General features: G+C 42.6%; 1 protein-coding gene and 1 long non-coding RNA gene across 3 annotated transcripts in view; one reads left to right on the top strand and one right to left on the bottom strand.

The window, feature by feature from the left end:
* Window positions 1–6,725: 6,725 nt before the first annotated feature.
* On the bottom strand, window positions 6,726–8,537 carry LOC133220860 (uncharacterized). Its single transcript, XR_009727795.1, has 2 exons — window positions 8,449–8,537; window positions 6,726–6,852 (listed from the first exon to the last, which is right to left on the bottom strand). It is a non-coding gene; the product is annotated as an uncharacterized LOC133220860 (long non-coding RNA).
* The window catches only part of UGT8 (UDP glycosyltransferase 8), a 42,489-nt gene continuing 23,467 nt past the window's right edge, over window positions 7,774–26,795 (top strand). The window contains exon 1 of one of the 2 annotated variants that reach the window (XM_061369264.1): window positions 7,774–7,881. Coding sequence is in view for 1 of the 2 variants with exons in the window: in XM_061369262.1 (XP_061225246.1) it covers window positions 8,770–8,797 (28 nt within the window). In the remaining variant the exon portion in view is untranslated. Of the gene's footprint in view, window positions 7,882–8,698; window positions 8,798–26,795 lie in introns of those variants that run through there. The other variant, XM_061369262.1, reaches the window with a different exon arrangement.

Raw genomic sequence — 26,795 nt, 5'->3', positions numbered from 1 at the left:
GCGAGAGGGGTAGTGCAACCACAAGCCTTACGAGCCGTCACCTAAGCAGCATCAGGGTGGCAGATACAGAACCTATCTACTTCTCAAGAACTGATAACCTGGAGGAGGGGGTATATTTGTGTCCTCCTGCCTACAGGTCCATGGCGAATGCCTGCAAAGTTTGTCAAGCCTTGCCGTGAGCTGGACAGACAAATGGAGGAACCTGATGCCTCAGCTGCAGGAGCTGAATGTGAATACCCCAAGCAGAATGAGATAGAGGAAGAGAAAAAAAACAATGATTGCTAAACATCATTTGGGAGCAACTGAAAAGTAACAGCTTGAATATGTGTGTTTGTAAAGTAGCTATTGTTGGAAGCTTTGATTTTGTGTATGAAACCACCTGTATTTACTAGCCAGTTGCTGATAAGAAACTACACCTTGTATTATACGGATTTGTCACCTGTAAAAGAAATGTTAGAGTATGCAAATTTGTAGTAGCTGCTAGAAAATGCTAAAGCAAAAGATAGAAATATTCTAATACAATGGTAGTGTTATAAAGCAGGTAATGGAACAAATTAAGAGGGTGAGAGAATTCCACTGGTAAGAAATTTCTTTGGCTAGTCCCTTGCTGGCATCAGCATCTTCAACATGCTGCTGCACCCTGTAATAGTTACTCTGCTAATGTAAATCTGTGTGTGTGCCTTGCCATAATAACAGCTTGTTATTGGATGAAGCAGGTGAAACTGCACTGACAACAAGGTGCAAGGACTGAGACTGACCAAATGCCTGCTACCACAATCAAGGGCAAGACTGGGTTGGCCTCTGTGTTTGCCACCAAGAAGAACCTTTAGCTCCGCTGCTGGCTGCAACCCAGCAGGCGTGGAGTGGTGAGGACACATGCCATGCCAGACCTTGATGTGAAGGATGGCCTCCCCTGTTACCAGAGAACCACACAGCAGAAAAAAGGGGCAGGCCCAACAACCTGTAGTTGGCATATGTTGAAAATATGATCTAGCCCAAATCCCCTGCTCAAGTAGTGTCATCCAAAAGATACATAAAACAAAAAAGGGGGAGATGTGGAGACAGTTTTCTCACAGGAGAACACATAATTGGTGCAAAAACTGAATAATCCTGAAAGATACAGCAAGGCCGTGAGAGGCCCGAGGAAGCTTAAGCAAGCAAGATAAGAAGCTGTAATTCACTGAGTTAATGAGAACTGTGGACTGTTGGCAAGCTTTCGAGGTTAAGTTCTCACACCTGTGCTTAACCGATTGTGTGTTAGTCGCTAAGGGTCTTCAAGACATGTATCCAAACATAATATGCCAAATCACTGTGCCTGTAAGAAATGGTATATAAGGAGTTAAAGCTTTGTAATAAATTGGCATTCGCTGATCACATTGATCGTTCCTGCGTTGTCCATGACTCCCGTGTCGACATCATATTTATAGCATTTTGTGACTTTTTATTATTTTATTTTAATCTAATTTCCATATCACAAGTTTGAATTCCAAGATTCTGGAATTTTTGCAATGCAGAACTTCTGTGTTACATTTTGGAATTTACGGGAGTACAAAAATCTCATGTTTCAGTATTGTGCTATATACCTTATACCTTAGACTTATAATAATAGCTTAATTAATAATTGATACCTTACATTTATTCTGATAGCTGTAAGTATGTCAGTAACAAACAGAACAAAGAGTTAAACACAGAAAAAACCCCAAATCAAGGGTGCATTAAGCACACTTTTTGTTCTGAAAACAATCTAGAGGTTACTTGCTTCTCTTCAATGATGAAGTATATGAACATCACTATATTGTTTATCGAAATAAAAAGGCAATAAAATATCGGAGCTGTCATGTACAAGACACTGATATTTCAGAGTAAACACTACTTTTATGTGCCAAGACACTAATTTGAGTCTCCAGGAGTGCCTAGTATTTCTGAGAGATGTTAAACTGTGACAAGTTGAAACTTGGTATTACAAACTAATAACCACATCACACAAGTTAATAATGGTTTGAATTACTTTGGAAAATTATTGTGATAGGGAACGCTTGAAGGTTTCACCCCAACTGCGCTTTATCTCCATATTGGTAGGAGGCTTGCCAGACTGGTCAAAGACGCTTTAAACTAGATGTGTTGGGGGAGAGGGGGCATCATCCCATCCCAACACACCCAGTCAGTTGCCAGCACCTATAATAAATGCTTGGAGCAATGTAGAGATATTTCAGCTGCTCCAGCCAATGAGCTGTCTTCATTTGGAGCTCGGCTCAGATGCCTCTATACAAAAGCCTGTAGCATGGGGAACAAACAAGGAATTAGATGTGTGCATATCTACAGGGGTATGATATAATAGGCATCATAGAAACACGGTGGGATGGTTCCTATGACTGGAGTGTTGGAATGGAAAGTTACGGGCTCTTTAGAAAAGACAGGCCTGGCAGGTGGGGAGGGGGAGTTGCTGTTTATGTTAGGGATAGGCTGGAGACTATCCCCCCCTATCTGGGGACAGGTGAGCAGTCAACAGAGAGTTTGTGGGTCAGGGTTAAAGGGAGAACAGAGATGGGAGACATTATTGTGGGGATCTGTTACAGACCACCTGATTAAGAGGAATCTGTGGATGAAGCACTCTACAGACAGATAGGAACAGCCTCATGATCGCAGGCCCTTGTTCTCACGGGTGACTTCAAGCACCCTGACATCTGCTGGAGCAATGGTATGGCCTGGCACAAGCAATCCAGGAGGTTCCTCGATTGTGTGGAAGACAATTTCCTTCTGCATGTAATAGAGGAGCCGACGAGGAGAGGTGCCATGCTTGACCGTGTGCTCACCAACAGGGAAGGGCTTGTTGGAAATGGGGCGCTCCAGTGCAGCCTTGGTTGTAGCGATTGTGAGGTGGTCGAATTTGAGATCCTCAGGACAGTGAGAAGAGCATGCAGCAAGCTCACTGACCTGGACTTCAAGAGAGCAGACTTTGGCCTGTTCAGGAATCTGCTTAGTAAGGCTCCATGGGATATAGCCCTAGAGGGCAGGGAGGCCCAAGACTGTTGGTTGATATTCAAGGATCACCTGCTACAAGCTCAGGAGTGTTGCATCCCAACTAGAAGGAAGTGCAGCAAGAGGGCCATGAGACCTCCTTGGATGGACAGACTAGGGACAGCGCAGGCCACCTCTGGAAGCTACCAGGAGAACTGGCTACCCTGGATTTGGAGAAGGCTGAGGTTCTTAATGGCTTCTTTGCCTCGGTCTTCACTGGCAAAGGCTCTGATCACACCACCCGAGCCTCGGAAGGCAGATGCAGGGACTGTGAGAATGAATATCCTAGGCCCACTGTAGGAGAGGATCTGATCTGAGACCATTCGAACCTGAATGTACACAAGTCCACAGGACCTGATGAAATCCATCTGTGGGTCCTAAGGAGCTGGTAAATTGGCAGTCAGTGAAGTTACTGATGACTGGAAAAAGGGAAATATAACCCCCATTTTCAAGAAGGGGAAAATGGATGACCCAGGGAACTACAGACAAGTCAGTCTCACCTCTGTGCCTGGCAAAATCTTGGAGCAGATTCTCCTGGAAGACATGCTAAGGCACATGAAATACAACAAGGTGATTGGTGACAGCAAGCATGGCTTCACTAAGGGGAAATCCTGCCTGACCAGGATGTGGCTATAGAACTGATGGACGGGGTAGAGCAGTAGAGATCATCAACCTGGACTTGTGCAAAGTGTTTGACACTGTCCCACACAACATCCTTGTCTCTGAATTGGAGAGACATCAATTTGATGGGTGGACCACTCTGTGGATAAAGAACTGGCTTGATGGCCGCACACAAAGAGTTGTGGTCAATGGCTCAGTCTGGTTGGAGACCAGTAATGAGTGGTGTCCCTCAGGGATCGGTGTTGGGACTGGTCTTGTTCAACATGTTTGTTGGTGACATGGACAGTGGGATTGAGTGCGCCCTCAGCAAGTTTGCCGATGACACCAAGCTGTGTGGTTCGGTTGATACGCTTGAGGGAAGGAATGCCATCCAGAGGGACCTTGACACGCCTGTGAGGTGGGCTGATGTCAACCTTATGAAGTTTAACCATGACAAGCACAAGTTCCTACACCTGGGTCAGAGCAATCCCAGGCACAGTTACAGGTTGGGGAAAAGAAGAGATTCAGGGAAGCCCTGTGGAAAAGGACTTGGGGGTGCTGGTCAATGAGAAAATGAACATGAGCTTGCTTCAGTGTGCGCTTGCAGCCCAGAAAGCCAACCGTATCCTGGGCTGCATCAAAAGGAGCGTGACCAGCAGGTTGAAGGAGATCATCCTGCCCCTCTACTCTGCTCTTGTGAGACCTCACTTGGAGTATTGTGTGCAGTTCTGGTGTCCTCAACATAAGAAGTACATGGAACTGTTGGAACAAGTCCAGAGGAGGGCCACAAGGATGGTCAGGGGACTGGAGCACCTCCCGTATGAAGATAGGCTGAGAAAGTTGGGGCTGTTCAGCCTGGAGAAGAGAAGGCTGCGTGGAGACCCCATAGCAGCCTTCCAGTATCTGAAGGGGGCCTATAGGGATGCTGGGGATGGACTCTTCATTAGGGACTGTAGTGATAGGACAAGGGGCAATGGGTTCAAACTTAAGCAGGGGAAGTTTAGATTGTATCTAAGGAGGAAATTCTTCCCTGTTAGGGTGTTGAGGCACTGGAATAGGTTGCCCAGGGAAGCTGTGAATGCTCCATCCCTGGCAGAGTTAAAGGCCAGGCTGGACAGAGCCTTGGGTGGCATGGTTTAGTGTGAGGTGTCCCTGCCCATGGCAGGGCGGTTGGAAGTGGATGATCTTAATGTCCTTTCCAACCCTAACTATTCTATGATTCTATGATTAAAATCTACACTGAAGGAAAGATAATCAACATTTAGTATATTTGGAGTCTTCTATACCAGGAAACCACTGAAGAGATATCCAAGTACTGTCACTATTTGAAGTTGCTATTTGGACTATTTGGACTAGTCAAAGAAAAGAAAATCATTACAGGATTAGTTTAGGAAATAGTAAACTGAGATTATAGTCAATGTTCACGTTTGAAGATTCTCTTCCAATCCAAAAGTCAGTCACTCAGAGAACAGGTGCTATGGTAACAGTAGATACCATGTATATCAGTATTACCCTCAAATGAAGAAAAGATCATCTTTGAAAGGAAACCAGAATTTTTAAATACAAATTTATATGCATAATATCCGGAGCTTGAAATACAAACAAATTTGCAATAGCATGTAACCATAACAGGTGAAGACAGTACAATACCATGTACTTTGTGTTGAAATATTTTCACCAAAGAAAGATCACTGCATCACGCTGCAATGCAATCACTAACTTTGAATACACTAATTTTTGAATAAAATTATTTGACCCATGCCAGCCTGCAGAAGAGAGGAAACCAGAAAAGGAGAAGGTTTATAAAATCCAGTAACTTTCACTTGCTGACTAGAGAGGTAGAAGGCGTGGGGATGAATTAAATTGTCTGGAAGTAAAAATCTCTCCTGCATTGCTATTAAATAGTATACAGTAATTAAATTTAAAATACTACCACCGTATGAAAATGTCTCACCATGAGACATTTTTCAGGACAACATTCCATGAAAACTATCAAATCAATTTTTTACCAAGGTCTTCTAAGTAATTTTAATAAAATTCTCCAGGTCATTGCACCAGTTGCTACTTTAAGCTCTGCTACTTCCACAGTAAGAATAGCTTTACTAAAGCTGCTACCCAAGAAACAAAAACAATCCTCATAAATATGGAGGGGATTCCAACATACCTCAGAGAAACGTGAACAAAATCTACATTTGGTTCAAATTAGACTTAAGCCCACTGTGAACCTAAGAACGCCTCTGGTTTATTTGGAATTTACTAAAACAGTTAGCAGCGGGTACTTTAGATATGCAAAGGAGACAGATTTATCCAACGTACTGTCTTCAATTGGCATTACAGTTTAAAATTTCTTTTGCCTGAAAGTAACTAAAACTTTCAACACAACAGTGGCTCTGTATGCTTGATTCTGGGACATTTAAGCTCAGAACCTCATTTTTAGAAGCTCAATACTTACCTCAAAGCCAGAGGCCACTATTACTTCATGGGATTTGAGTATCACTCATTAAACCTTAACACCTCATTTAATGTTAACTAGATCTCATACAGGTCACATGATTTGAGGAACTTTAATGATTTGTTTTATATGCAAGAAACAGAAGAGCTTTTAAAAGGCTCTATAATGAATATCATGAGAAATTCTGTATTCCAAATAAATTTGATTAGCTTGAATGAAAGTAAAGTTTCATATTTTTTCAAGCCATCTTTACTAGAATGGAGATCAGTTTGAAGCTTACGTTCAGTTTTCTTATTATGCATTTCATTACCTTTCTTGTTTTGTCTGATGAAACCTAAACCTTCACTTTTATTGAAGGAGCAACATGAAGGCTATCCAAAACTTCTTTTTCCTTAAAGTTCAATGAAAAAAAGCATTAACCTTGGAAAATTTATAACTTAAAACAAGCAGCCCAAGTGTTTCAATTTCGAAAAGTGTGTGGCAGACAGTGGGACAAATCTTGTTCTTTCAAATGACTTTATTAATAACCTGCCAGCTATGAAATTACATTTTTATTATATAACAAAGGGGGGGGGAACAAAACAAAACAAAACAAAAAAAAAAACAAACCCACCCCACATCCAAACCACACACACAAAACTAATTGAAGAATTACCGTTAGTATCTAAGTTTCCTCAGCGAATGGCTTAGAAGGTTACTGTAGGTCTTTCCCAAGATCACAGAGGTCTGGAAATACAGGAGCATTACATCCCTTTCAGTCAGCCTTCCTCAAGCACCGTTTCCTGCAGAAGGAGAAAATAAAGGATGGTGTACCGCTCAAGTACCCAGCACTAATTAGACAACTGCACTTAGGTCTAATGAAAGGGATGTGGGGAAGAAAAGGCTTAGGAAGCTTTTATCGTATGTTTTCTTTTTAACCAAACCAACTGAAAATTAAAAAAATACGACCAACATTAGGGCAGGCTTCTGTCGAGATACTCCTCGTGGTTACGACAAGCTGTGATTACGATTTACCCAGGGTGCCGGCTTGCCCCTCGTCAATCCTCCGCGCTTTTCAGAGCTCACTTCAAGGCACGAGTTAACAGCGTGCTCAGCTGCGGTAGAGCACGGTAAACGGTTCGCGAAGCCAGGCAGAAACCCAGCGATAGGGAGCGGCCGTGGTCGTGTTAGGTACGGCCGCTCCCTCGGAGGCAGGGCCTGCCCCTCTGGCGGAGCCTCCCGCGGCCGGGCCCGGACTAATTGGCGGAGCGCGTACAGAGGCGGGCACAGGGAACCTGCCCCGACGGCAGCTTCTCAGCGTCTTGGGAGGTGAGGCGGTGCATGGGACTGGAGGGTACCTGGGAACCAGGACGGCAACAATCCGCGCCGACAAGGGGGAAGGGACTAGGGGAGCCTTTCCTCGTCTAGCCGAGGGACCTTAGGGCAGCATCGCTGCTGAGGGGGAACGACAGCAGTGCCGGTGTATGCGGGCGGCCAGGTGCCGGCGCGGCAGCACAGCGGAGAGGCGCGGGGGCAAAGTGATGAGAAGTTGAGGGAGGAAGGAGCGAAGGTGCCCCCTCCTCGGCCCAGCCCCGCAGCAGGTGAAGCAGAGCCCGGGCGGAGGCGACAGGCGGACCCGGCGCCGCAGCGGTGGGGCTTCGGCAGAAGCAGGGCCTCTGGCCGGGCCAGACGGAGCCACGCACCCCTCGCGTCCACTCGACTTAAGGAAAAGCCCGGCAAGCGGAGCTCCGAGCGCCTGCGAGAGGCTACCTCCGGTCTTCGGCTCGTTACCAAAGGCAGAGGCTCGGAGAAACGGCGCTGAAGTGAGAGCGGTGAGGGAGGCGGGGAGTATCCCTCGGGGGCAGCGGGAGGACGGTGAGGAAGGAGGGCCAGAGGGTCCTGGCTCCGGCGCCGCGCTCTGAAGTGGCGACGCTGGCGGGGGACGGAGGGCCCCTGTCAGGGCGGGATGGAGGTCGGCTCTCGTTTCACCTTGATGCTTTGTTGAGTTCCCCCTTCTGCTTTCTTTCCTTCCTCCTTTCCTCCCTCCCGTAATGCAAGAGGAAGCCCGGGGAGCCCTGCATCACCCCGTGCCGGAGGGTCTGGAAGAAAGGGGGGGTGTGTGTGTGGGAGGAGGAAGAGCAATAGCAGGGAGGAGGAGGGAAGCGGGAAGAGCTGTAAACTGATCAGAAAGAAGCCGCAGGGGAGCGGGAGGACGTGGCGATGCGGTGTCCCTGAGCAAGGGGACGGCGTGAACTGAGAGTGCGGGAGGGGGAGGTCCGTGTCCTTGCCTGGGTGCTAAGGGACGCCAGAAAAAAGCGCCTTCCCCTGAGGTAAGCTTGGGCTGCTGCTGAGGGGGGTCGGGGCTGGCGGGGGGCCCCTTGTAGTGGGTTTCATCGTACCAGCACGGCACCTGTGCGGGGTGAGCGGCAGTCAGGCGGTCTCTTTGGCCGGCCGCCCTCCAGTGCCGCAGCGGGGAGAGACGCCGGGGAGGGGGGGGATACAAGGTGCCCGCTCTGCTCCTTGAGGAAGTTGATGGCAAAGAGGAGCCGTTGGCGCGCGCGCGTTACCTGGCGGTCTCAAGGAGCCGGCAGGGGGGGCGGTGTGTGGGATCACCGGCTGCGGCTTTACCTCAGCCGGGAGATGCGCCGCGCCCCGTCTGCGTGGCCACCTGACCCTTGGTATCGCCATGAGGGGCTGTGGCCGACAGTCGCCCCGAAGTGATGTTAAATCGAGCAGCCACATTTTGTTGTGGGTCTTTAGGAAAGGTTTTATCACCCGGGTGCGAACTTGAAGGCGTTGGTGTGAGGGACCTCCCTGTATTTTGTCTGGGACGCCTCTGGAGTGTGCTGTGCTTTCTGTGAATATTACCTTAGGTTTGGTCAAAACTTCCTTGCTTTTGAAGGAAGGACATGGCATAACTAGTGCCGTGCCTCCCTTGTGGGTTTTAAAAGATGTAAAATGGTTAAGCACAAACTTCTCTAGCAATATGTCAATAAGGTTGTGGTATTTAGAGGATACCATTGACTATCTATCTCTTTTATGACTTACCAGTACTAAAGCGAGTATGTAAGCCCTGGAATGATAAGAAATCATTAAAAAATAACCTGTTTAGCATGCCTATCAGAATTGCCAGGGTGAGCAACAGTGGGTAACTTTAATAGTAGGCACCCTCCCTAAAGCAGACACTTTGAAAGTAGTATTTTTGTTTTGGGAATAATTCCCATACTTACCAGTTTGTAGATATTTATTCTAAAATTGTCTTGGTTGAGTCTCCCATCTGAAGCTGCCTGCTTCTCCAAGCAGTTCTCACACAAGGTCACTTACATATTTTAGCTGAGCTAGTTTTATAGCACCAACACAACATAGTGTACAATTAACCTTTACTTCACACTTTCTTTTTTTTTTGTTCTTTTGTTTCAGTCATCAGTCTAGGCTGAACACCACTGCAGTGCCTGCTCTTCCAAAACTACTAATCAGTTCATGCTGAAGTCTTAGACTTTTTCAGGCGGCTTTCGTGCCATTCTGAAAATATTTTTGTTGAAATAGGAGGAAATGTGTACTTGGCCTGAAATGCTTGCATTTTGTTTTTTAATTTTGCACTATATTTGCCATAAACAGCAGCTGTTTGCAAGAAGCAAGAAAAGAAAATGATGTACTTCTTTAGTCATGTGTGTCTTAAGTATGTTGGTGAGAGTCATGGTACTTTACAAACATTTTTATGTTCTTGTATTTTTTATATTCTTGCAAACTTTATTTTATATTCTTAGAGTGCTCTAAGCAGTGGGGTTTTTTTTGAAGCTGGATCTGGATGGAGAAGCCTCTGCAACTAATCAGGGCTTGAAGAGAGGGTGTCAGACAATCTGTACATTGTTGTTCTGCGCAGGGCAGTGTCACCTGGGCTTTGTGAGAGTCCTCTCCTTACCTGTGAGTGGAGGGCAGCTGACTTGCTAAGGAAGTGGTCATGGAGCAGTGGGTTGGTTTTATACTCTGATGTGACAACTTCAGCTTGGCAAGTGGCTACTAGCTGTTATAGTTTGTTGACAGTCATTGCAGCTACAGTTTGGGCTTTTGAGAAGTAGTGATGGTAAATGGAAAAAATACCACCAAATTTTGCATTTTTATAAACTGTAGATAACACGTATGATTTAAGGATGTTGGAAGACAATGTAGGTAATTTCTAAATTATAAAGTTCAGGGTTGTGAAAGGCAGTTAGCTGAAGTAGCACAATTGTCATGAACATAATTTGTATAAGGGAGTAGGTATAGCATTCTTCCTTGCTCTGTGCTGTTGTTTACTCCTCTGAATTGATGGTTTAGCTTCATGGAAAATAAGTGACATTAGTAGTAAGTGAAAATCATATTAATTGCTAAAGGGAGAGTTAATGGGCAGTCTTGGGTCAGATTCTGAACTGAATTGAAAATGAGCCATTATGCTCTGGTGAAACAATTTCCTTTTTAAAAAAAGAAACAGAAAATTATGAAGGTTCCCTCTGTGTATTTAAGAGGAGCTGGTAGAGTAATAGAATCATAGAATCAACTAGATTGGAAAAGGTCATCAAAGTCCAGCTTTTGCCCCAGCACTGCTAGGGCCATCACTAAACCACATCACTGGGGGCCTCATCTACACAGTCTGTGAACACTTCAGGGATGGTGACTTCACGGCTGCCATGGGCAGCCTATTCCAATGCCTGATCATGCTCTTGGGGAAGAAATTTTTCCTAATACCCAGCCTAAACCTCCCCTGGTGCAGCTTGTGGCCGTTTTTTCTTGTCCTGTTGCTTGTTACTTGGAAGAAGAGACTGACCCCCACCTCATGACAACCACCTTTCAGGTAATTATGGAGTGCGATAAGGTCCACCATGAGCCTTTTCTTCTCCAGACTAAACCCTCCTAGTTCCCTCAGCCATTCCCCCCCATCAGACTTGTGCTTCAGACCCATTCTCAGCTCCATTGCCCTTCTCTGGACCTTCTCTGGCACCAAAATGTCTTTCTTGTAGTGAGGTACCCAGAGCTGAACACAATAGTGTGAACATAAAAGGTGGAGGACTGAGTTAATTAAATTAAGACTCTATTTCGTTATAGAAATTTTTCCATGCATGCATCAACACCAGTCTCTAAGAAGTTATTTTATATACTTCTTACACATAAGAATTGAGTGTGTAGCTGTCCTACAAACTTCAAACATTAAAATATGACATTCAGGGTTTCAGTTGAAGTGTTTTATTCATACGCAGTTACATACAGTAAATTTGATTTGGCTCTGAGCCTCCCTCCACCTCCTTTGTAAGTTACTTGATATAAGTCAAATGAATAAGGCTTTATAATATAATGGTAAGAGCACCAATTCATAAAATAAAGGATTAGAAAAAGGAATTGTAAAAACTTTCAACAGAAGTGAGGTACTACAATTAAAAAGCCCATGGCAGGTACTCGCATATTGTTACTTCTCAGGACATCATTGTTGTCCTCCCAGTTTCACATTTAAAATGAGAAGCTTCCTGCTTCAGAGCAAAGTTGTGTATTTTCTAGCATATGCTATTAATGGGAACAAAGAAGCACATCTCTCTCTGAATGAAACCTATCTTAGGAACAGGACTCCTGGCCAGAATATTGCTCTAAACATTAGAATAATTTAAATGGCATGTAGATGTGCAGCTTTGAGATGAGGCGGGAAGTACAGCTGAGGGGCCCACTGCAGCTGACAAACTCGGCAGCATACTGGGATGTACTTTTTGCAACATGCAGTGCTTGGAGGGGGAATCTACTCATCTGAATGCAGTTGTACATCTCCTCTTGGCTACATCTGACCATGAACCAATTGAGAATGCAGATTTAGTTAACATTAATTTGGTTTGTTTTGTGGAAAATGGTCTCTCTTTTCCCAGCAGGTTGAAGGAGGTGATCCTGCCCCACTACTCTGCTCTTGTGAGACCCCACTTCGAGTACTTGCTGCAGTTCTGGTGTCCTCAGCATAAGAAGGACATGGAGCTGTTGGAGGAAGTCCAGAGGAAGCCATGAGGATGATCCGGGGCTGGAGTACCTCTCGTAATAAGGATAGGCTGAGAAAATTTGGGCTGTTTAGCCTGGAGAAGAGAAGCTGTGTGGAGACCTCAGCCTCTACTGAGTCCTCTACAACCTTCCAGTATTTGAAGGGGGCCTACAAGGATGCCAGAGAGAGGTTCTTCATCAGGGACTGTAGTGATAGGACAAAGGGTGATGGGTTTAAACTGAAAAAGAGGAAGTTCAGGTTAGATATAAGAAGGAAGTTCTTTACTGTGAGGGTGGTGAGGCACTGGCATAGGTTGCCCAAAGGAGCAGTAAATGCTTAATCCCTGGCAGTGATTAAGGCCAGGTTGGACAGAGCCTTGGGTGACATGGTGTAGTGTGAGGTGTCCTTACCCATGGCAGGGGGGCTGGAACTAGGTGGTTTTAAGGTCCTTTCCAACCCAGACCATTCTAATATTCTATGCTATGTTTCTATGACTAAACATTTTTATTTAAGATGAAATGTGAAATATATGTAGGAATAAGAATGCAACATCAGAGTTATCGTGCCAAATACATGAAACTTCTCATACTCTTGGTTATTCAGTAATAAATTATTTTTTTCAAGTGAGCACTTAACTTGGTTTCTCCCTTCTCACTTTAATAGCTGTTAGGAAGCTGTCATAGTAGTTTCCTAGGTATTTGTTTCAGATAAGATGCAGTGCTTTTGTGCTTTTAAAATGGAGTAGTTAGAGAATGTAGACACTGTATGTGAGTAGTTAGATGTTTATTTTGTAAGTTTGCTTGGGAAGCCAGTTCTGCCAATTTATCATAACGCAAACAAGTGCTGAAAAGTACTTTTTTTTTTTTTTATAGCATGGATGTGCTGGATGTTAAGCTTGGACTTTGGTAGCAGTATGTTGACTGCAGCATTCTTGACTAGAAGGTTGCTGCCAGTGATGAGCTTGCAGATGAGGTCTGGCATTGGCAGTACTCGGGATAGAGCATGTGCTGCAGGCAGTGCTGCCTCTGCAGAGGTTGCCCTTGGCAGAATGAAAGGGTTAACTGACTCAGAAATGTTGGCTTGAAGGGTCTCTGGAAGGTCTTGTAAAACTTTCTGCTCAATACAGAATTCTTGGCAACATAAGAGCTGGTTATCTGTGGCTCCTTTTCATCCAAGTACTGAACAGAGGTTCCCCATCCTCTCCGGTAACCTCTTCTAGTGCCACACAGCTCTTCCAAAGGAAAAGATTTTATAGTGCCAGTCCAGACTTTTTAAGCTGCGATTACCATTGCCTCCAGTAATGGCACACTGATAACCAGGGAATTTGGCTTTTATGTGAAGATCTGACAAGGTGGATTGGCTAAACTGGAAACAAATACTTTTTCTAAAAACTGTTGTTTTGATCAGGTTGCTGCCTGGTTGCCAAGTCAGGCTTGCATCTGTTCCTGATGGTCCTCAGGCCACTAGCTGAAAAGGTGTTTACTGTTTGTAAGCCATAGGTTGTGTTGGCTGCAAATGCTTTTGTGGTGTATGAGGTGGGTCAGTTTTATACAGGAAGCCTACTGTGCTGATATTCCTTGAAGTGAGCTACGGGCCATGGGAATCCTGCTGCTGCTCCATACCTTGCAGGCAAAAAAGATCTCAATCTCTTCTGCTTTCTTCTAGGGTTCTCTTCCACTAAGCCTCTTACACCTGAGTGAGCTTGGAGAAGATTGTCATGGTAGTCTAAATAAAACTTATATGCCAGTGTACTGTAGATACTGAGACAGGTTTGTTTGCAACTTACACCCTTGATTAAGTTTTACTGGTCTGTGGAAGAATGTTACATTCTGTCCCTGGGTTCAAAGAAGCTGAACTTCAAGAGGTGTGTTTTGGTATGTATGGTGTTCGGGCACAGAAGTCTCTCACAAGAAATGGAGCATGAAATGCTTGTGGGAAGCTTTGATTACATGTTTTTATTCCCAGAATGCTAAAGTGGAAAATTTCAGGTGTGTTTTTGTAACATGACTAGATGGGTCATTCTAATGACTGGGGCATCCATTGCCTGTGGGGACTGGAAGTTTGTAAATTGAGCTCTTGGGTAAATCTTGTGAAGACTTGCAGGGAAACCCACCCAAGGATAGTTGACTATGCAAATTTTTCTTTCACGAGCTGAGAATCTTGTGTACACCATGTCTGTTTTAGGAGTGTAACTTAAAGCTGCAATATTTCTTTAACCATTCGTAGTGATGAACCTTTAAGTAATCTGCTTTGTGATACTTTGGTTTTTTGTTTATTATCAGTTAGCTTATTTTCGTGAAAGTATACTCAAGAAGATTAGAGTACTTCAAATTAATGTCAGACTACAGTTGTTATTAAACAGGCAGTCTTGCATTAAACTATTCACTAGTGAAATAACTTGCTAGCCTATAGCAGGGCTGTAATTGAGAGAACACGTTTCTGTTATAAAACCCCATCGGATATTTGTTATTATGTAGTGATAGTGTTCAAAAAGTTCTGGTTGCTTTCCAGAAGTGGGGGGGAAGATATTCTCATTTCTTAGGAAGTGCGGTTTCGGTGGGTAGGAACAGACACAGTGTGCACATGTAGAAACAGTACTTGATGTGCATTTGGATGGTTTATTGTGGATTTGTTTTGATAACACCCAGATCATCCTCCATGAATTGTAGTCTTGAGCTGTGAATCATCTTTATCTTGACCCTCTGCAACTCTTGATTTGTCTCTTTTTTAATATTTGTAAATTAACAGGTAGTACCTGAGTCTCATATTGTCTTTGAAAATCTCCAGACCTATCTTTAGACCCTTTCTGAAGTTGTAATCCAGTCGTAGTCAACTACTGATTGTGGAAACTGACAGGAAGTTTCTGTGTATTTAATAATCTTTATTCAGGTACTGCAAACCCCATCTTTCTTACCCTTTACTGGAGAGCAATCTGCAAGTTCTGGAAGGTTTGTGAGTTGATTTCTGTCCCCTATGACTCTTACGTGGTTTTGCTCTTAAAATCTGTGTCTGAGGAATAAACTACATGGTAAAGTTGCTACATACATTAGTCTTACCCTTAATCTGACAATTGAGTTCTTCTAGGAGGTAGTTTGAAGCAGATGCTATGAAACACATCTGAAAGCCAAGGACAATAATTAGCTTCAAGAAAACCCTACCTGTAAATTTCAAAACCAGGCTGAAGAAGCTGAATGTTGTTGGTGAGTGTGGTTGCTGCATACGGTCTTGAGCAATTCAGTATTTTAATTGAGCTGAATAAGCGCAAAAAACACTATTAAATCAAGTATTGTAACTTTATTTAAAGTTGCGTTTCCCATTGCAGAAGCAAGCCTCTTATAGTTTCCCTTGTGATTCTGTTTGTGTGGCTTGTAGTTATTTGCTATAAGATGAAGTCAGAAACCGAACAAAGAAATTCATTCAGTGCTTGTAGGTGTCATCTGATGGTGTGACCAGGGAGAGCTTGTACCAAGCTGAAGCTAGTAGTGGAAAATGAAGCATCCCTCCAAACAATTACTAAAGTTCAAATAAAATCCCAGTAAAATGTTTTTAAGCTTAAAACTCATGTCATTTAAGATCCTGAGGCTTGTTCATAAGGCAAAATTCATGCTTGTGTGATGGTAGCATAGAACTATGTCCTGGGTTTAGCAGCAGCAGTCATTTTTTCTCCTTCTTGGTAGCTGGTGCAGTGCTGTGTTTTGACTTTCGGGCTGGGAACAAAGCTGATAGAGGTGATGTTTTGGTTTGGCCAAGGACTTTGTGAGTCTCATGCTCTGCCAGGGAGGAGGGGAGGCCGGGAGGAAGCAGAGACAGGACACCTGACCCAAACTGACCAAAGAGGTATTCCATACCACAGCACGTCATGCCGAGGGGGAAACTGGGGGGAGGAATGCTGCTGCTAAACCCAGGACAAACTATTATGCTGTATTTGTTGCACCAGCAAATTAAGACTACAACAAAGCTCTTCCAGCCCCTTCTTTGGAATCCTTTATCAAAGGAGAATCTGACACTGATGTTTAAAAATTGGTTTAAAATCAGGCAGAGTCAGGTTGGTTTTCTTTTTCCTTTTTTCCTCTTTGATTCTTCATTCAGCCAGTATTTCAACCTGTTTTTTGATGCCACTTTGAAAGAGAAGGATTCCTGGGCAGCTTTGACCCCTCAGTGCAGACATCTTTGTCTCCATCAGTTGCTGTGGTACTCAATGCCCCCCGCTCTCTTCAGGTGAAGTTTTTCTGTGTGCACTTAACTTCTGTTGTTCGTGACCCTGCAGCATGAAACACATTGGAGGAAGTTACTGTTACTGGACTCTTCTGCGCAGTGCACTGTCACACAGCAAGGGTAGTGCTGCAGTTCGTGAGCCAGTGAATGACATGTTGTATAACGTTGGTGTCTGTAAGGAATGTGGTGCAGGCTTATGGACTTCTCTGTGTTAATACCCTGACCCCTTGATGCCACAACAATATTTCTGGTTGGTTTCTTTCTGGTGCAGCATGGCTGCAGCAGGTTGTGAAACACTGCTTTTAGCTCTTGGTACTTGGAGGAAAGGTCTCCAGATGTTGAGGGGACTCGCTCTCAAGGGGCTTGTATGTTGGTGCCAAAATACTGCATCTTCTCTGAAACCACAGTAGAAGTGAAGAGGATGCATAATTAGTCAGAAAAAATATTTGCATTGTTTTGGATGAAGTAGATAAATCTCTCCACAAGGAATAAACGTGTTTTGCTTTCAAATAGCTGGCTTTTTCACTATATGTAGTCAGCATTTATATTTCCAAGGTGCTGGGGGTGGAGTAACCATGGACAGCAAGGAAGAAACTGCATAATAATGCCAATGCAGAGGAATATGAGTCGCACACTGAGTAAAATTACATTTGGTTGAAGGCCACATAGGTTTTGGAGAAGGCTTTTTGTTTCTCAGGTTGCTGCACTGTGCCTCCTGAGGTCCAGGACAGCACATCAGCTCAGTCACAGCACCATGTGTATACATGGTGAAGTTTGCTATGGTGCAGGGCCTGAAGCAGTAAGCACAGCCCAATTTGAGCTGCCCTGCTGATGTATATCTCTCTGCCTTCATCCCTTCTGGTTCTGGGGATGCAGTGCAGCTGCAGAGGTGCTAGGGCTAGGAGCCTGCTCTGGTCTCACTGTACTGCTTTGGACCTAGGCCAGTAGCAGAAAGGATAGTTTTTTTTCTTCATGCAGTGCTTCTGGCTAAGCCTCACAGAAGAATTTGCAGTAGCTCTCAGTTTTAACAAAACATTGACAGGTGGATACAGTATTTGCAAATGCTTAGCTATGTAAAGTAAAAGATTTATAGATTATAAGGATTTTAAAATACCCTGTTTAAATTGCCTAATGCACAGCAGGATAGAAGAGAACTTGCTCTTCTTGCTCTCTTGGTTTGCCTTATGAAAACGTATTCTTGAGGCATTTTGAATTGTTTTCACATGCCTGTCTGGTAGGTCTGTGAACCTCAGTGTTTCACAGGGCGTAAAATCTTCATGAAATTTAGTTTCATGCAGTTAGTTGGGCTCAGTTTTGAAAATGGATACCGGTATAATAGTGTCGTTCAGTGAAGTATTTATTGGATTTTCAATTGAATAATGTTTGCTTAGTTCTAGTGCATAAAGTATGTAGAAATGCAAGTCCTGTGAAGGGGGATGTACCTTGGCCCTGTTGTAGCATACTTCACATTATGAAAACATTTAATTAGACTTTAATCTTTTATTCTTAGGTAAGTCTCTTCTTGACTGATGCTGTTAGTACTGCATTACTATCATCTGAAAGTATGTGGGCCTTGCTATGGCTTATAAGTGACCTTTGTTGAAAAGGTTGAATGTATTAATGTTATAACTTTAGAATCTAGTTCTAGATTCATAGACTAATACAGATAACTTTTGTAGATCTTTAATCTTTCTAGATATGATCAGTCTTTTCATACTTACGGGAAACAATCCGAAACTTCTGAGGACTCATTTATAGAATCATAGAATAGTTAGGGTTGGAAAGGACCTTAAGATCATCAAGTTAAAGCTGTTCTTTCAGAAAGCCAGGGGCAAAGTGCCACAGAAAATGTTACAACTTGGTCATTTGCTACAAATTCATCTTAATAGGACATTATTCCTTGCACAACTCTTTTCTGTTTCCATGTAACCTCTTGAAAGATCTGTCTGCTAGCTTGTCTATTGAATATATGTCATGTACTAACTGTAAAACCTGTACTTCTAAAGAGAACTACCTCCTCTGTCTACCTTGCTACCTTTTGAGTGAGGACTTTGAAAATCATTTTTCTGCAACTCTCAAGTACAAAGGCTTAGGTAAAATCCATCAGTGTGTGATAAAACCTGTTGCACACATAAGAGGTTTTGACTAGAAGGGGTTTAATAAATTGCATATCCTTTTGATTCTCTCTTAACTCTTTTGATGTTTGAATAACTGACACAGAATAACTCTCACAGATGACATGGCAATGCCTGTAAATCTTGCTCTCTCTTTTATCTGTAGATGGGACTCACTGAAATTTTTTAGTCGTTGAATAGAATGATGTAGTTGTAGTTCAAGAAACTACAAAATAAATGCAAAACCAACCCTTGCTTACGCACATTTGACTAATCATTTCTACTAATTTGTTAATTTATTCATTCGAATGAAATGAGAGCATGTGATTAGAAGCCAAATCTTACCACTTATCTAAAACATTGCAGCACATCAATCACAGCATGCACTACCTCAGAATTGGTAACAAGATGTGTGATAGGAAAAACTTAGACAAATCAAAGGTTGTGCAGTGCCTTCTATCAGAGACTCTTCCGAGATAATATAATGGTTTGCCCCTACAAGGCTCTGTGTTTTCACACATTTCTGATGCTCTCCTCTGCTTCACAGCACAAGGGTTGCTTAGTAGCAATTGCTTCTTAAACTGCAGTTTGCTGCCTGAAGTCATCTTATGCCCTGATTTACTTTAATGCTCCTAAAGGATTATGTAGTAATATTTCCTATTACCTACAGAATATGCACAGTACAGTAAGTGATACTGTAAGTTAGGAACATATTTTACAGTTGCCAGATTAAAGGGTTTAGGAGTCAAGCTGTACTTCCAGCTTGAAGAACATGGTCTTACTGTTTGTTAAGCCACTAATTAAAATCTTCCTGTGTCTATTGTAATTTGATCATCTTCTGAGACTTGCTGTTACACATAATTTGGTCAGTGCTTTTCCTCACATGGGTAGCATTCCTTACTCTGGTGCTTGGGAAAAAAAGAACCCAAACTGATGTGGCTTGATACTGTTTCAGGAGATGTCTTGGAGGATGTCACAGATAGAAAGAAAGACCTCTTCTTTTCTCTGTTCATCCTTCCCCAGTTTTGAATCAATGCAATGTATTCATGCTTGTGTGTACGTATATATATTTGTCTTTAATATCAGCTGCTTGCATGTGGCTGATGCATATACCCAAACCAAATCTTAGCTGTTTTTTCTTTTTTTAAGAACTCAGTCTCCCCATAATTAGCGTTAGAGGACCTTTTATTTGTCTTGGAATATTTTCTTCCTCTTTTAGCTTTATACTTAGCTGTAAGTGCTCTTTGTTAGTCATTCCTTGCTATCTTAGGCTTGATAAAATACTTTGCTTACAGGGCAAACTATCATGCAACTAGCATTGTAGGGCTTGGTTCTGTATTTGTTTAACTGAAATGTTTACAGGTCTGTGAAGGCTGGATACCATGATTTATCTGTAAAACTGTTTAATAACAGCTAAAGCAAACAGATTTGCATGTAAAATAAGTTAATGGGATTTTGGATATGCAGGGTAGAAGTGGAGCTTCAGTAAAACAGGTAACCCATCAGGTAACAATCAGAGATCTGTGCTCTTTTCTTTCTCCTCATCAATGCTTCCTTTTTTTATTAAAAGCAGTAGTAAACCACAGCCAGCAGCTGCTTATGTGCTCTTCAGAGGGAGTTGTCAGTGCTCTCAGTAACCAGTGGTCTTTCAGTCACAACTTAGCGTTTTCTGATCAAGCTTTCAACCAGTGTCTGAAGAGGGGCTATGGGGATGCTGGGGATAGACTATTCATTAGGGACTGTATTGATAGGACAAGGAGGTAACTGGTTAAAACTTAAACAAGGGAAGTTTAGATTGGATATAAGGAAGAAATTCTTTCCTGTTAGGGTGGTGAGGCACTGGAAATGAGTTACCTAGGTAAGTTGTGAATGCTCCAGTCCCTGTCAGTGTCCAAGGCCAGGCTGGATAGAGCCTTGGGTGCCACGGTTTAGTGGGAGGTGTCCCTGCCCATGCCAGGGGTGTTGGAACTAGGTGGTCTTAAGGACCTTTCCAACCCTAACTGTTCTATGATTCTATGTCTCTTAGGGCTACAATACATACTATCTTAAAAGAAAGAAATGTGCTATATATGTTTACCAGTGGTAAATGCTCCTTTTGGGCATGGTAAGGTGGGATTGGCTGTTGAGGTGACTCTGCACTACTTACGGTTCTGGATTTTGGCCTTACACAAAGATAGGAGTGGCTGGGATTACTGTTCTGGAGTTGGATTTGGAGAAAGAGAAGGAGACGACTGCAGCAGCTTGGCCTGGAGCCTGCCGTGGGCAGCGTGGTAGATTCGCTCTCCCTATGCAGAAACTGCATCAGATTTGCAACTTGTATTAACAGTTTCATTGATGGTAAAATACACCTTCTCTCTCTCCTTCCTTCTCCTTCCTTCCCTCCACACCCTCTCAATTTTCTGTTGTTTTTTTGCCTTTGATTGCAGTTGACTCAGATCACATAAAATGTTGGAGAGTTTGAAGCCCTTAAAAGCAGGGTTTGCCTTCTCCCTTCTAAAATACTCAGTTTTGTGTAATGAACTGACAATGAAGAGAGGATAATACTGTGAGCAAGGTTAAGTAATAAATCTGCATGTTACCCAAACTTGGGTAGGCTGGATTTGCTGAAATGTGCACAAATCTCAAATTTTCCCCCTTTTTGAATAATTGTACTCATGATATATATCATTATCTTTGTGTTTGAACATTCAGTGTTAGCTAGCATCCACTCTTGGGTTTGCAGAGGTAGAAGTCTAGTTGGTAACCCTGCCCTTTTTAATGTGTACTGGTATCTGTTAAATTGTAATAAGTAATTTGAGCTTGTTGTGTAAGGTGAGAGTGAGCAGCAGCTAGAAAGATTGCTCTTCTGCTGTCAGTGCAGGCTGCTGTTCAGTATGAATGGCACCCTTTGAGGAAGAGGTCGTGGTCTTCTCACCAAGTTGCCCAGGTAAACTCAACCAGCAGTAGCAAATCTTAAGAAAGGCTGGAAGGAAGGGAAGAATCTGAGAAAGCTAATAGCATCACTGGACTTGGTCTCTGTGAAACTTCCATTTGCTGTTTTAGAAGTCAGGAGCGTTGTGTTGCTAGTGAATAAAAAGGACTCTTTGTATTGTTATGGTATGTGTAAGTGCATAAGAGCTGTTTACTTTTTTTGAGTAGTGATAAACATTTGTGCAGTTTGAATTCAAGATGTGCTGTGTATGGAGGTGCATAAGAGCTTTTGCTTCTAGATCTTGTTACAGTAGAGGAAAACACTGACAGTGGTACGGCTGGCTTGAAAATGATTATTTCTGTGAGAATAAAAATTAGTAGGTAGGCAGAGTAGTATAAAGTACAAAAGAAACCCTGAAATATGCCTGTAAGTTTTAATTACAGGGTGATTTGCTTATTATTAAGGATTGGCAGTGAATGAAACCTTCAGTATGTATTCCAGTACTGTAGTTGACTGTTAATGTAAATTATAAATTAGAATGATTTAAAAACTATTTTTAGATTGGAATATTACTGTACTATTAGTATTGTAATAATTAAATATTAAGAAGTTTATATATAATTTCTATTAATCTCATTCTGTTTCTTCCCACATTGCCAAATTTTGAAGTATCAGGCTTTGTGAATGAGGGGAGGATCCTTTGCATTGTATTTTCCTCTGGAAGTCACCAGTTTCTGTATAGTCACACTTATGGTTCTAGATCCTGCTTAGTCTTTCTGGGTGAACGGAAAAATACTTCTTTAAAATTAAAAAATAAAATCAGGATTTTAGAACTGTCCTGGTCAGCTAAAAAAATCCCTTCAGCCGTTTGCTGTGGGTGTGCTTGGTTTTCTGTAATGCACTTTCAAACTTGGAATTTCTTTCATTTGAGTAAAACCCACATGTAGGTCATTAACTTTAGGAGAAGCTGTTGGAATAGGTTTAATGTTTAACCTCTTGGTATTTCTTTAATATTTAACTCTTTCTTGCTGTACTCCAGTACGTGAGCTCTTTACACTTGGTGATTGGTTTCACTCATATAAAGTCACTCTGCATCACTTTTAGTCCCTCTATACCATTCCTTATAGGGCTTTGGCTGAAAGTAGTAATGGCTTCAAATTGGTGATATTTTTGTCGGGTGTTGGTGGGTTGTCTTTGGTTTTGGATTTTTAATAAACGTTGGAAAATTTGGATTTTTCTTTTCACCCTGTCTTATAAAAGGATGTTGTATACCAGGTAAGACACCAAAATAATCTGTCTTAATCTCCATTAAATCCTAAGTAGAAGGGCTTAAAATAGAGGGAAGAAACTGTTTATGCTGTCAGCTATCTTGGAGAAATGCACCATTCTCTGGCTCTGGGTGTTCTTTCCTTTTTTCTGGCAGCATGCTTGGCAATTTTTCATGCTCCTGGTATTCAGAAACAGGAAGCAGTTGCATTGCATGTTAATACTTTTTATTTTGGCAAGTGATTCTGGGAGTTCATTGTTGTAATATGACTGGAAGTTAGTGGGAAGTCCCTGTACTCTGATTGTGATTATCTGACTTAACAGCTGAGCACCACCTCAGGTCTCCTGACCCCTGTATAGCTTCCTCTGCCTAGGCACTGCTTATTGCTTTTGGAGATAAGCGGAATCAGAAATTCCCACAGAAACAGGCAAGCCTCTGCAGCAATCCCTGTCTTGGTGGAAATATCTGATGTGCTGGAGGAGCTCACTGCTGAGGACCCTTGGAGTGAAGGAGTGTCTGGGATGGAGCCTGAGCCTGAGCTTGCATTGTTGCATGTTGTCACCCTGCTGATGGCACTAAGAACCTACCTCTTCCCCACTCCCAGTGGGAATTATGTTTGAGATTATTTGGCTTGCAAAGTGCTGTTATTTATTGCCCTCATTCCTGCTAAATACAAACCTTCCAAGCTCCCTGCTTCTGTTGAGCCAGGGGATGAAGTGATGAGGCTGCAGGTTTCTGCCAAAAGTTCAGTATAAGGCCAATGCTATTTTTCCAGTAAAAATGTCATTTAATTGGCATTTCTCTAAATGCACTATGTGTTTAATATCTTCATGGCTTGTCAGGTCCTGTACATACATTGTCTTGTCTCTGTTTAAGATGCTTGCATTGAAAAGGAAAGTTGAATAATATGTTTTTGAGACAGGATTATTTTTTTTCTCAGTTCTGAAGATAGTGCAAGCTACAGACTCTTGGGGCAGCATAATGGGTCATCTCTTGGTGCTGATAGCTAGGAGTAGGAGAAAAACTAATGTTTGGTAAATTGCTTGTAGCTTTAGTGACAGATTTTCATGTTGGATAGTGCTTGATACCACCTTCATAAAAAGTAAAATGTCCAATGGTATTTCTACGTAAAATGTTGCTGCTTTGGGAGGGAGGGGATAGAAAACAGTAGAGCTGGAGTGTCATAATTGCATGGCAGTACAGCTGTAGTTCCCATGGCTCTTGGTGGTATGTGCGTAACCCTGGCTGTGCAAAATAATGCCTTAGGGCTGAGGACTGTATCTTCCTGTGCTGTGCTCCAGGCCTGTGTTGGGTCAGGAGATCAAAGTACAGCATGTCTGCATCTGGCAACCTGCTGGATCATGACTAGCCCTTAGGCTTCTGGTACCTTTGATTTATGCTGCTAGTAGAAACAGTTAATGTTTCTGAGTTTCCCAATCCTACACCTCCAGTCATGGTTTTGTAATATTGCTATTGTTGACAAGAGCAGTAACTTAATACCGTGGGAATGCTTATAGCATGGGGAATGTAATCAGTAAGGGTTTTTTTTCCAGGTTTGATGAATCATTTTTCTTGGATATTTCACTGATCAACCATTACTTAATTATTTTAAGACCACACTTCTCTTTTGAGTGTTACCCTCCACTGGGGCCCTGTTGAGGACAGCTGAGCATGGCTTGCTGGGATTTACATTGAGCATTCTGCCAAGCCTATGGACTTCTGCACTTGCACAGCCTTTTGCTGTGGCTTGAAGCCTGCGAGTTGGATGGGAGGGAATGAAGTGGGATGGTGAGCGGGGTTCAGTGCTGGCGCATCCTTCAAACAGGAGCTCTTGGAAGGGCAGCTGAGCTCTGTGGGATCCTGTGGTTTTCAAGAAAGCCTCCAGTGAAATCCAAGGCTGAAACTAAAAAGGCAATTTTTAATACCTTAAGCTCTATGGCAGGTCAGGCCTTCATGCTGGCAGGTAGGCTGTTTCTAATGCAGTAAGAATGCTTTTTCCAGCTTCACTGGAGAGCGAATAAGATTGCTGTTTAGTTTGAATTTACTACTGTTTGCCAAGGAGGACATATTTTAGGGTAAGCTCCAACACCGTAATTGAAGCAACTTAAAAAACCCCAAATATATCTCTCCTGATGTCCATGGCAGTGGTGCGGTATAGAGAACATCTCAAATATCTGGTGATATTTGCAGCAAGTAATTACCTGCCTCTTTCCTTGAAGTGTTATCTCTGTAAAATAGAGCTTTGTGCCTAGAAACAGTGAAATCTCTGAGTACTTCCCAGAATGCTATGTCAGCCTGTGAATGTGGCAGTGGTGTGGAGATCTCAATACATTCTGTGTTTCATGGGTACTGGGAGGTTTTCTTGTGCATCTTCATGCTGTGGGCTTTGTCTTGGGAAAGTGAAAAACCAAAACCCACCAACACCGGTGCATCTGCCTAAATGAACTTTTTTATGTGTACATATGTGTGTCTGTACACACTGCTGACGGTGATAATTTAAAACTGATAGAGTTCTCTATATGATGGTTGGTAATCTCCTAGGCAGTGGCTAATGCTTCTGAAGGCAAGTGTGAAGGCGGCTTCAAATTCAGTAAAGAAACTTTCCACATGGGAAACTTGTTTTAAATAGTCAGTGCATCTTGTGGTGATGTTTCAGCTTTAAGTATGCACCAAACACAAGTGTAAGTGTTTCCAAGTCAAACCAATTCCAGAAGCTGGAGAATCTTTCAGAAGGCTCAATATTACGTATTAACAGTAAAAATACGAGATGCTCTGTCCGTGAGCTAGTAACCCATATAACATTAAAAAAAATAAACTCCTGAGCAATCTGTTGAAGGAGGGTTATAAGACTACACTGTAAGGAGATAACAAGCACTGAGTAGCAGTGTTACCCATTTCTGTTGTGCTTACTTAAAAAGGACAGTGCAACAAACTCGAGTTTCCACATGGATTGTTTTGGTATGAGGAAAGAGCAGATTGTTTAATTTGTCTTCTGCTTGTTTATCTGTCCTAGGAGGGTTAATGTGACTGAGGAGCTTTTTGCCATCCCTTCTTCATGCTTCTAATGTACTTTAATCTGGTGCATACAGAATTTTGCAGGCTTTACTTACTAAAACACAGGAGTGAGGGGAAAGTATCTTCCCTTTCTGCAGCAGCCTGCTACTGTCAGGAACTGTGCGTATTTAGGATGGCAGTGAGGTTTCCAACGTAGATTAGTTTGTGCTAGAGTACTGATGTAAGTAAATACTTCTAAAAGTGCTTCAGTAGAAGTTGTGATGTTCATGTATGTAGTTCTAACTCCTGTTATTTCACTTGTTCTCATACACAAAGCGTAGTTTCTGAAAGCTCAAAGTAACGTCTTCCTGCCAGACTGACTTTCTACCCCATGTCTCTGATAAGTGTTGATACTAAAGAAAAATATTGCATGAATTTGTGTTTTTCTATTGCCACTGGCTTCTGTGAAAACAAAACAGGGGAGAATGTCACTCTTAGAGTTGAGAGTTGCAGCTTGAAGGAGTCACCCACAGCTCAAAAGCTGAGGGTGACTATCAAACAAGACCTTGTGATAGAAACAGTCATAACCATGTTAACAGTAGTGTGAAGTGTGGTACTCCCAAACTATAAAATTGGAATGGATGTATTAGAAGTTCCAGTTAAGGGAACAAGACTGAATTGTTTTTCTAAGACAGTCATATCCTATGCACTGAAAATCACCAGTACATCCTTTGGCTCTATATGTGAACACAGGATTTCAGCTTTTGCATTGGTGAACTTAGCAAGTTTCTTAATTGCTTAATAAATTGCAACAGTAATGCACTTGTCCTTTTAAATATATCCCAAATGTAGCAGGATCTAACTTTGAGAACTGCCTTAAAAACCTTACAGCTGTTGGATGGCATATATTATCCTGAAGTGGTGCATGTAGTGTCACCATGGAGAGTACCAACTTCATTGTCTCAGTTGCTTTTCCTGCCTTGTAATGCAGGTACCATATTGGTATCTGTGCAGAAAGAAGTCTCTTCTTTACCCTTAATGCCAGATGGAAAGGGAGAGGAGGAGAAAACACAGATCTTGCTGGAAACTGAGAAATACCAATTGTGTTCTGAAGCACAATGGCTCTGTTGCTACCCCCTGACCACTTTGAAATGTGGAGATGTGATTAGCTTTCATGGGACAGCCACATAATAACTTGTTTGAAATTCCCAGGTAGCAAACAGATGTGTTTCCTGTTGATGTAATGCTTTGATTTC

The sequence above is a fragment of the Neopsephotus bourkii genome, unplaced genomic scaffold (genome assembly GCF_033783945.1).
Source record: "Neopsephotus bourkii isolate Nb327-2 ecotype Australia unplaced genomic scaffold, CSIRO-AGI_Nbou_v1 NB_1488, whole genome shotgun sequence".
NCBI lineage: Eukaryota > Metazoa > Chordata > Aves > Psittaciformes > Psittacidae > Neopsephotus > Neopsephotus bourkii.
Note: the sequence above shows the minus strand (reverse complement) of the source record. Positions and strands in the feature narration are given on the sequence as shown.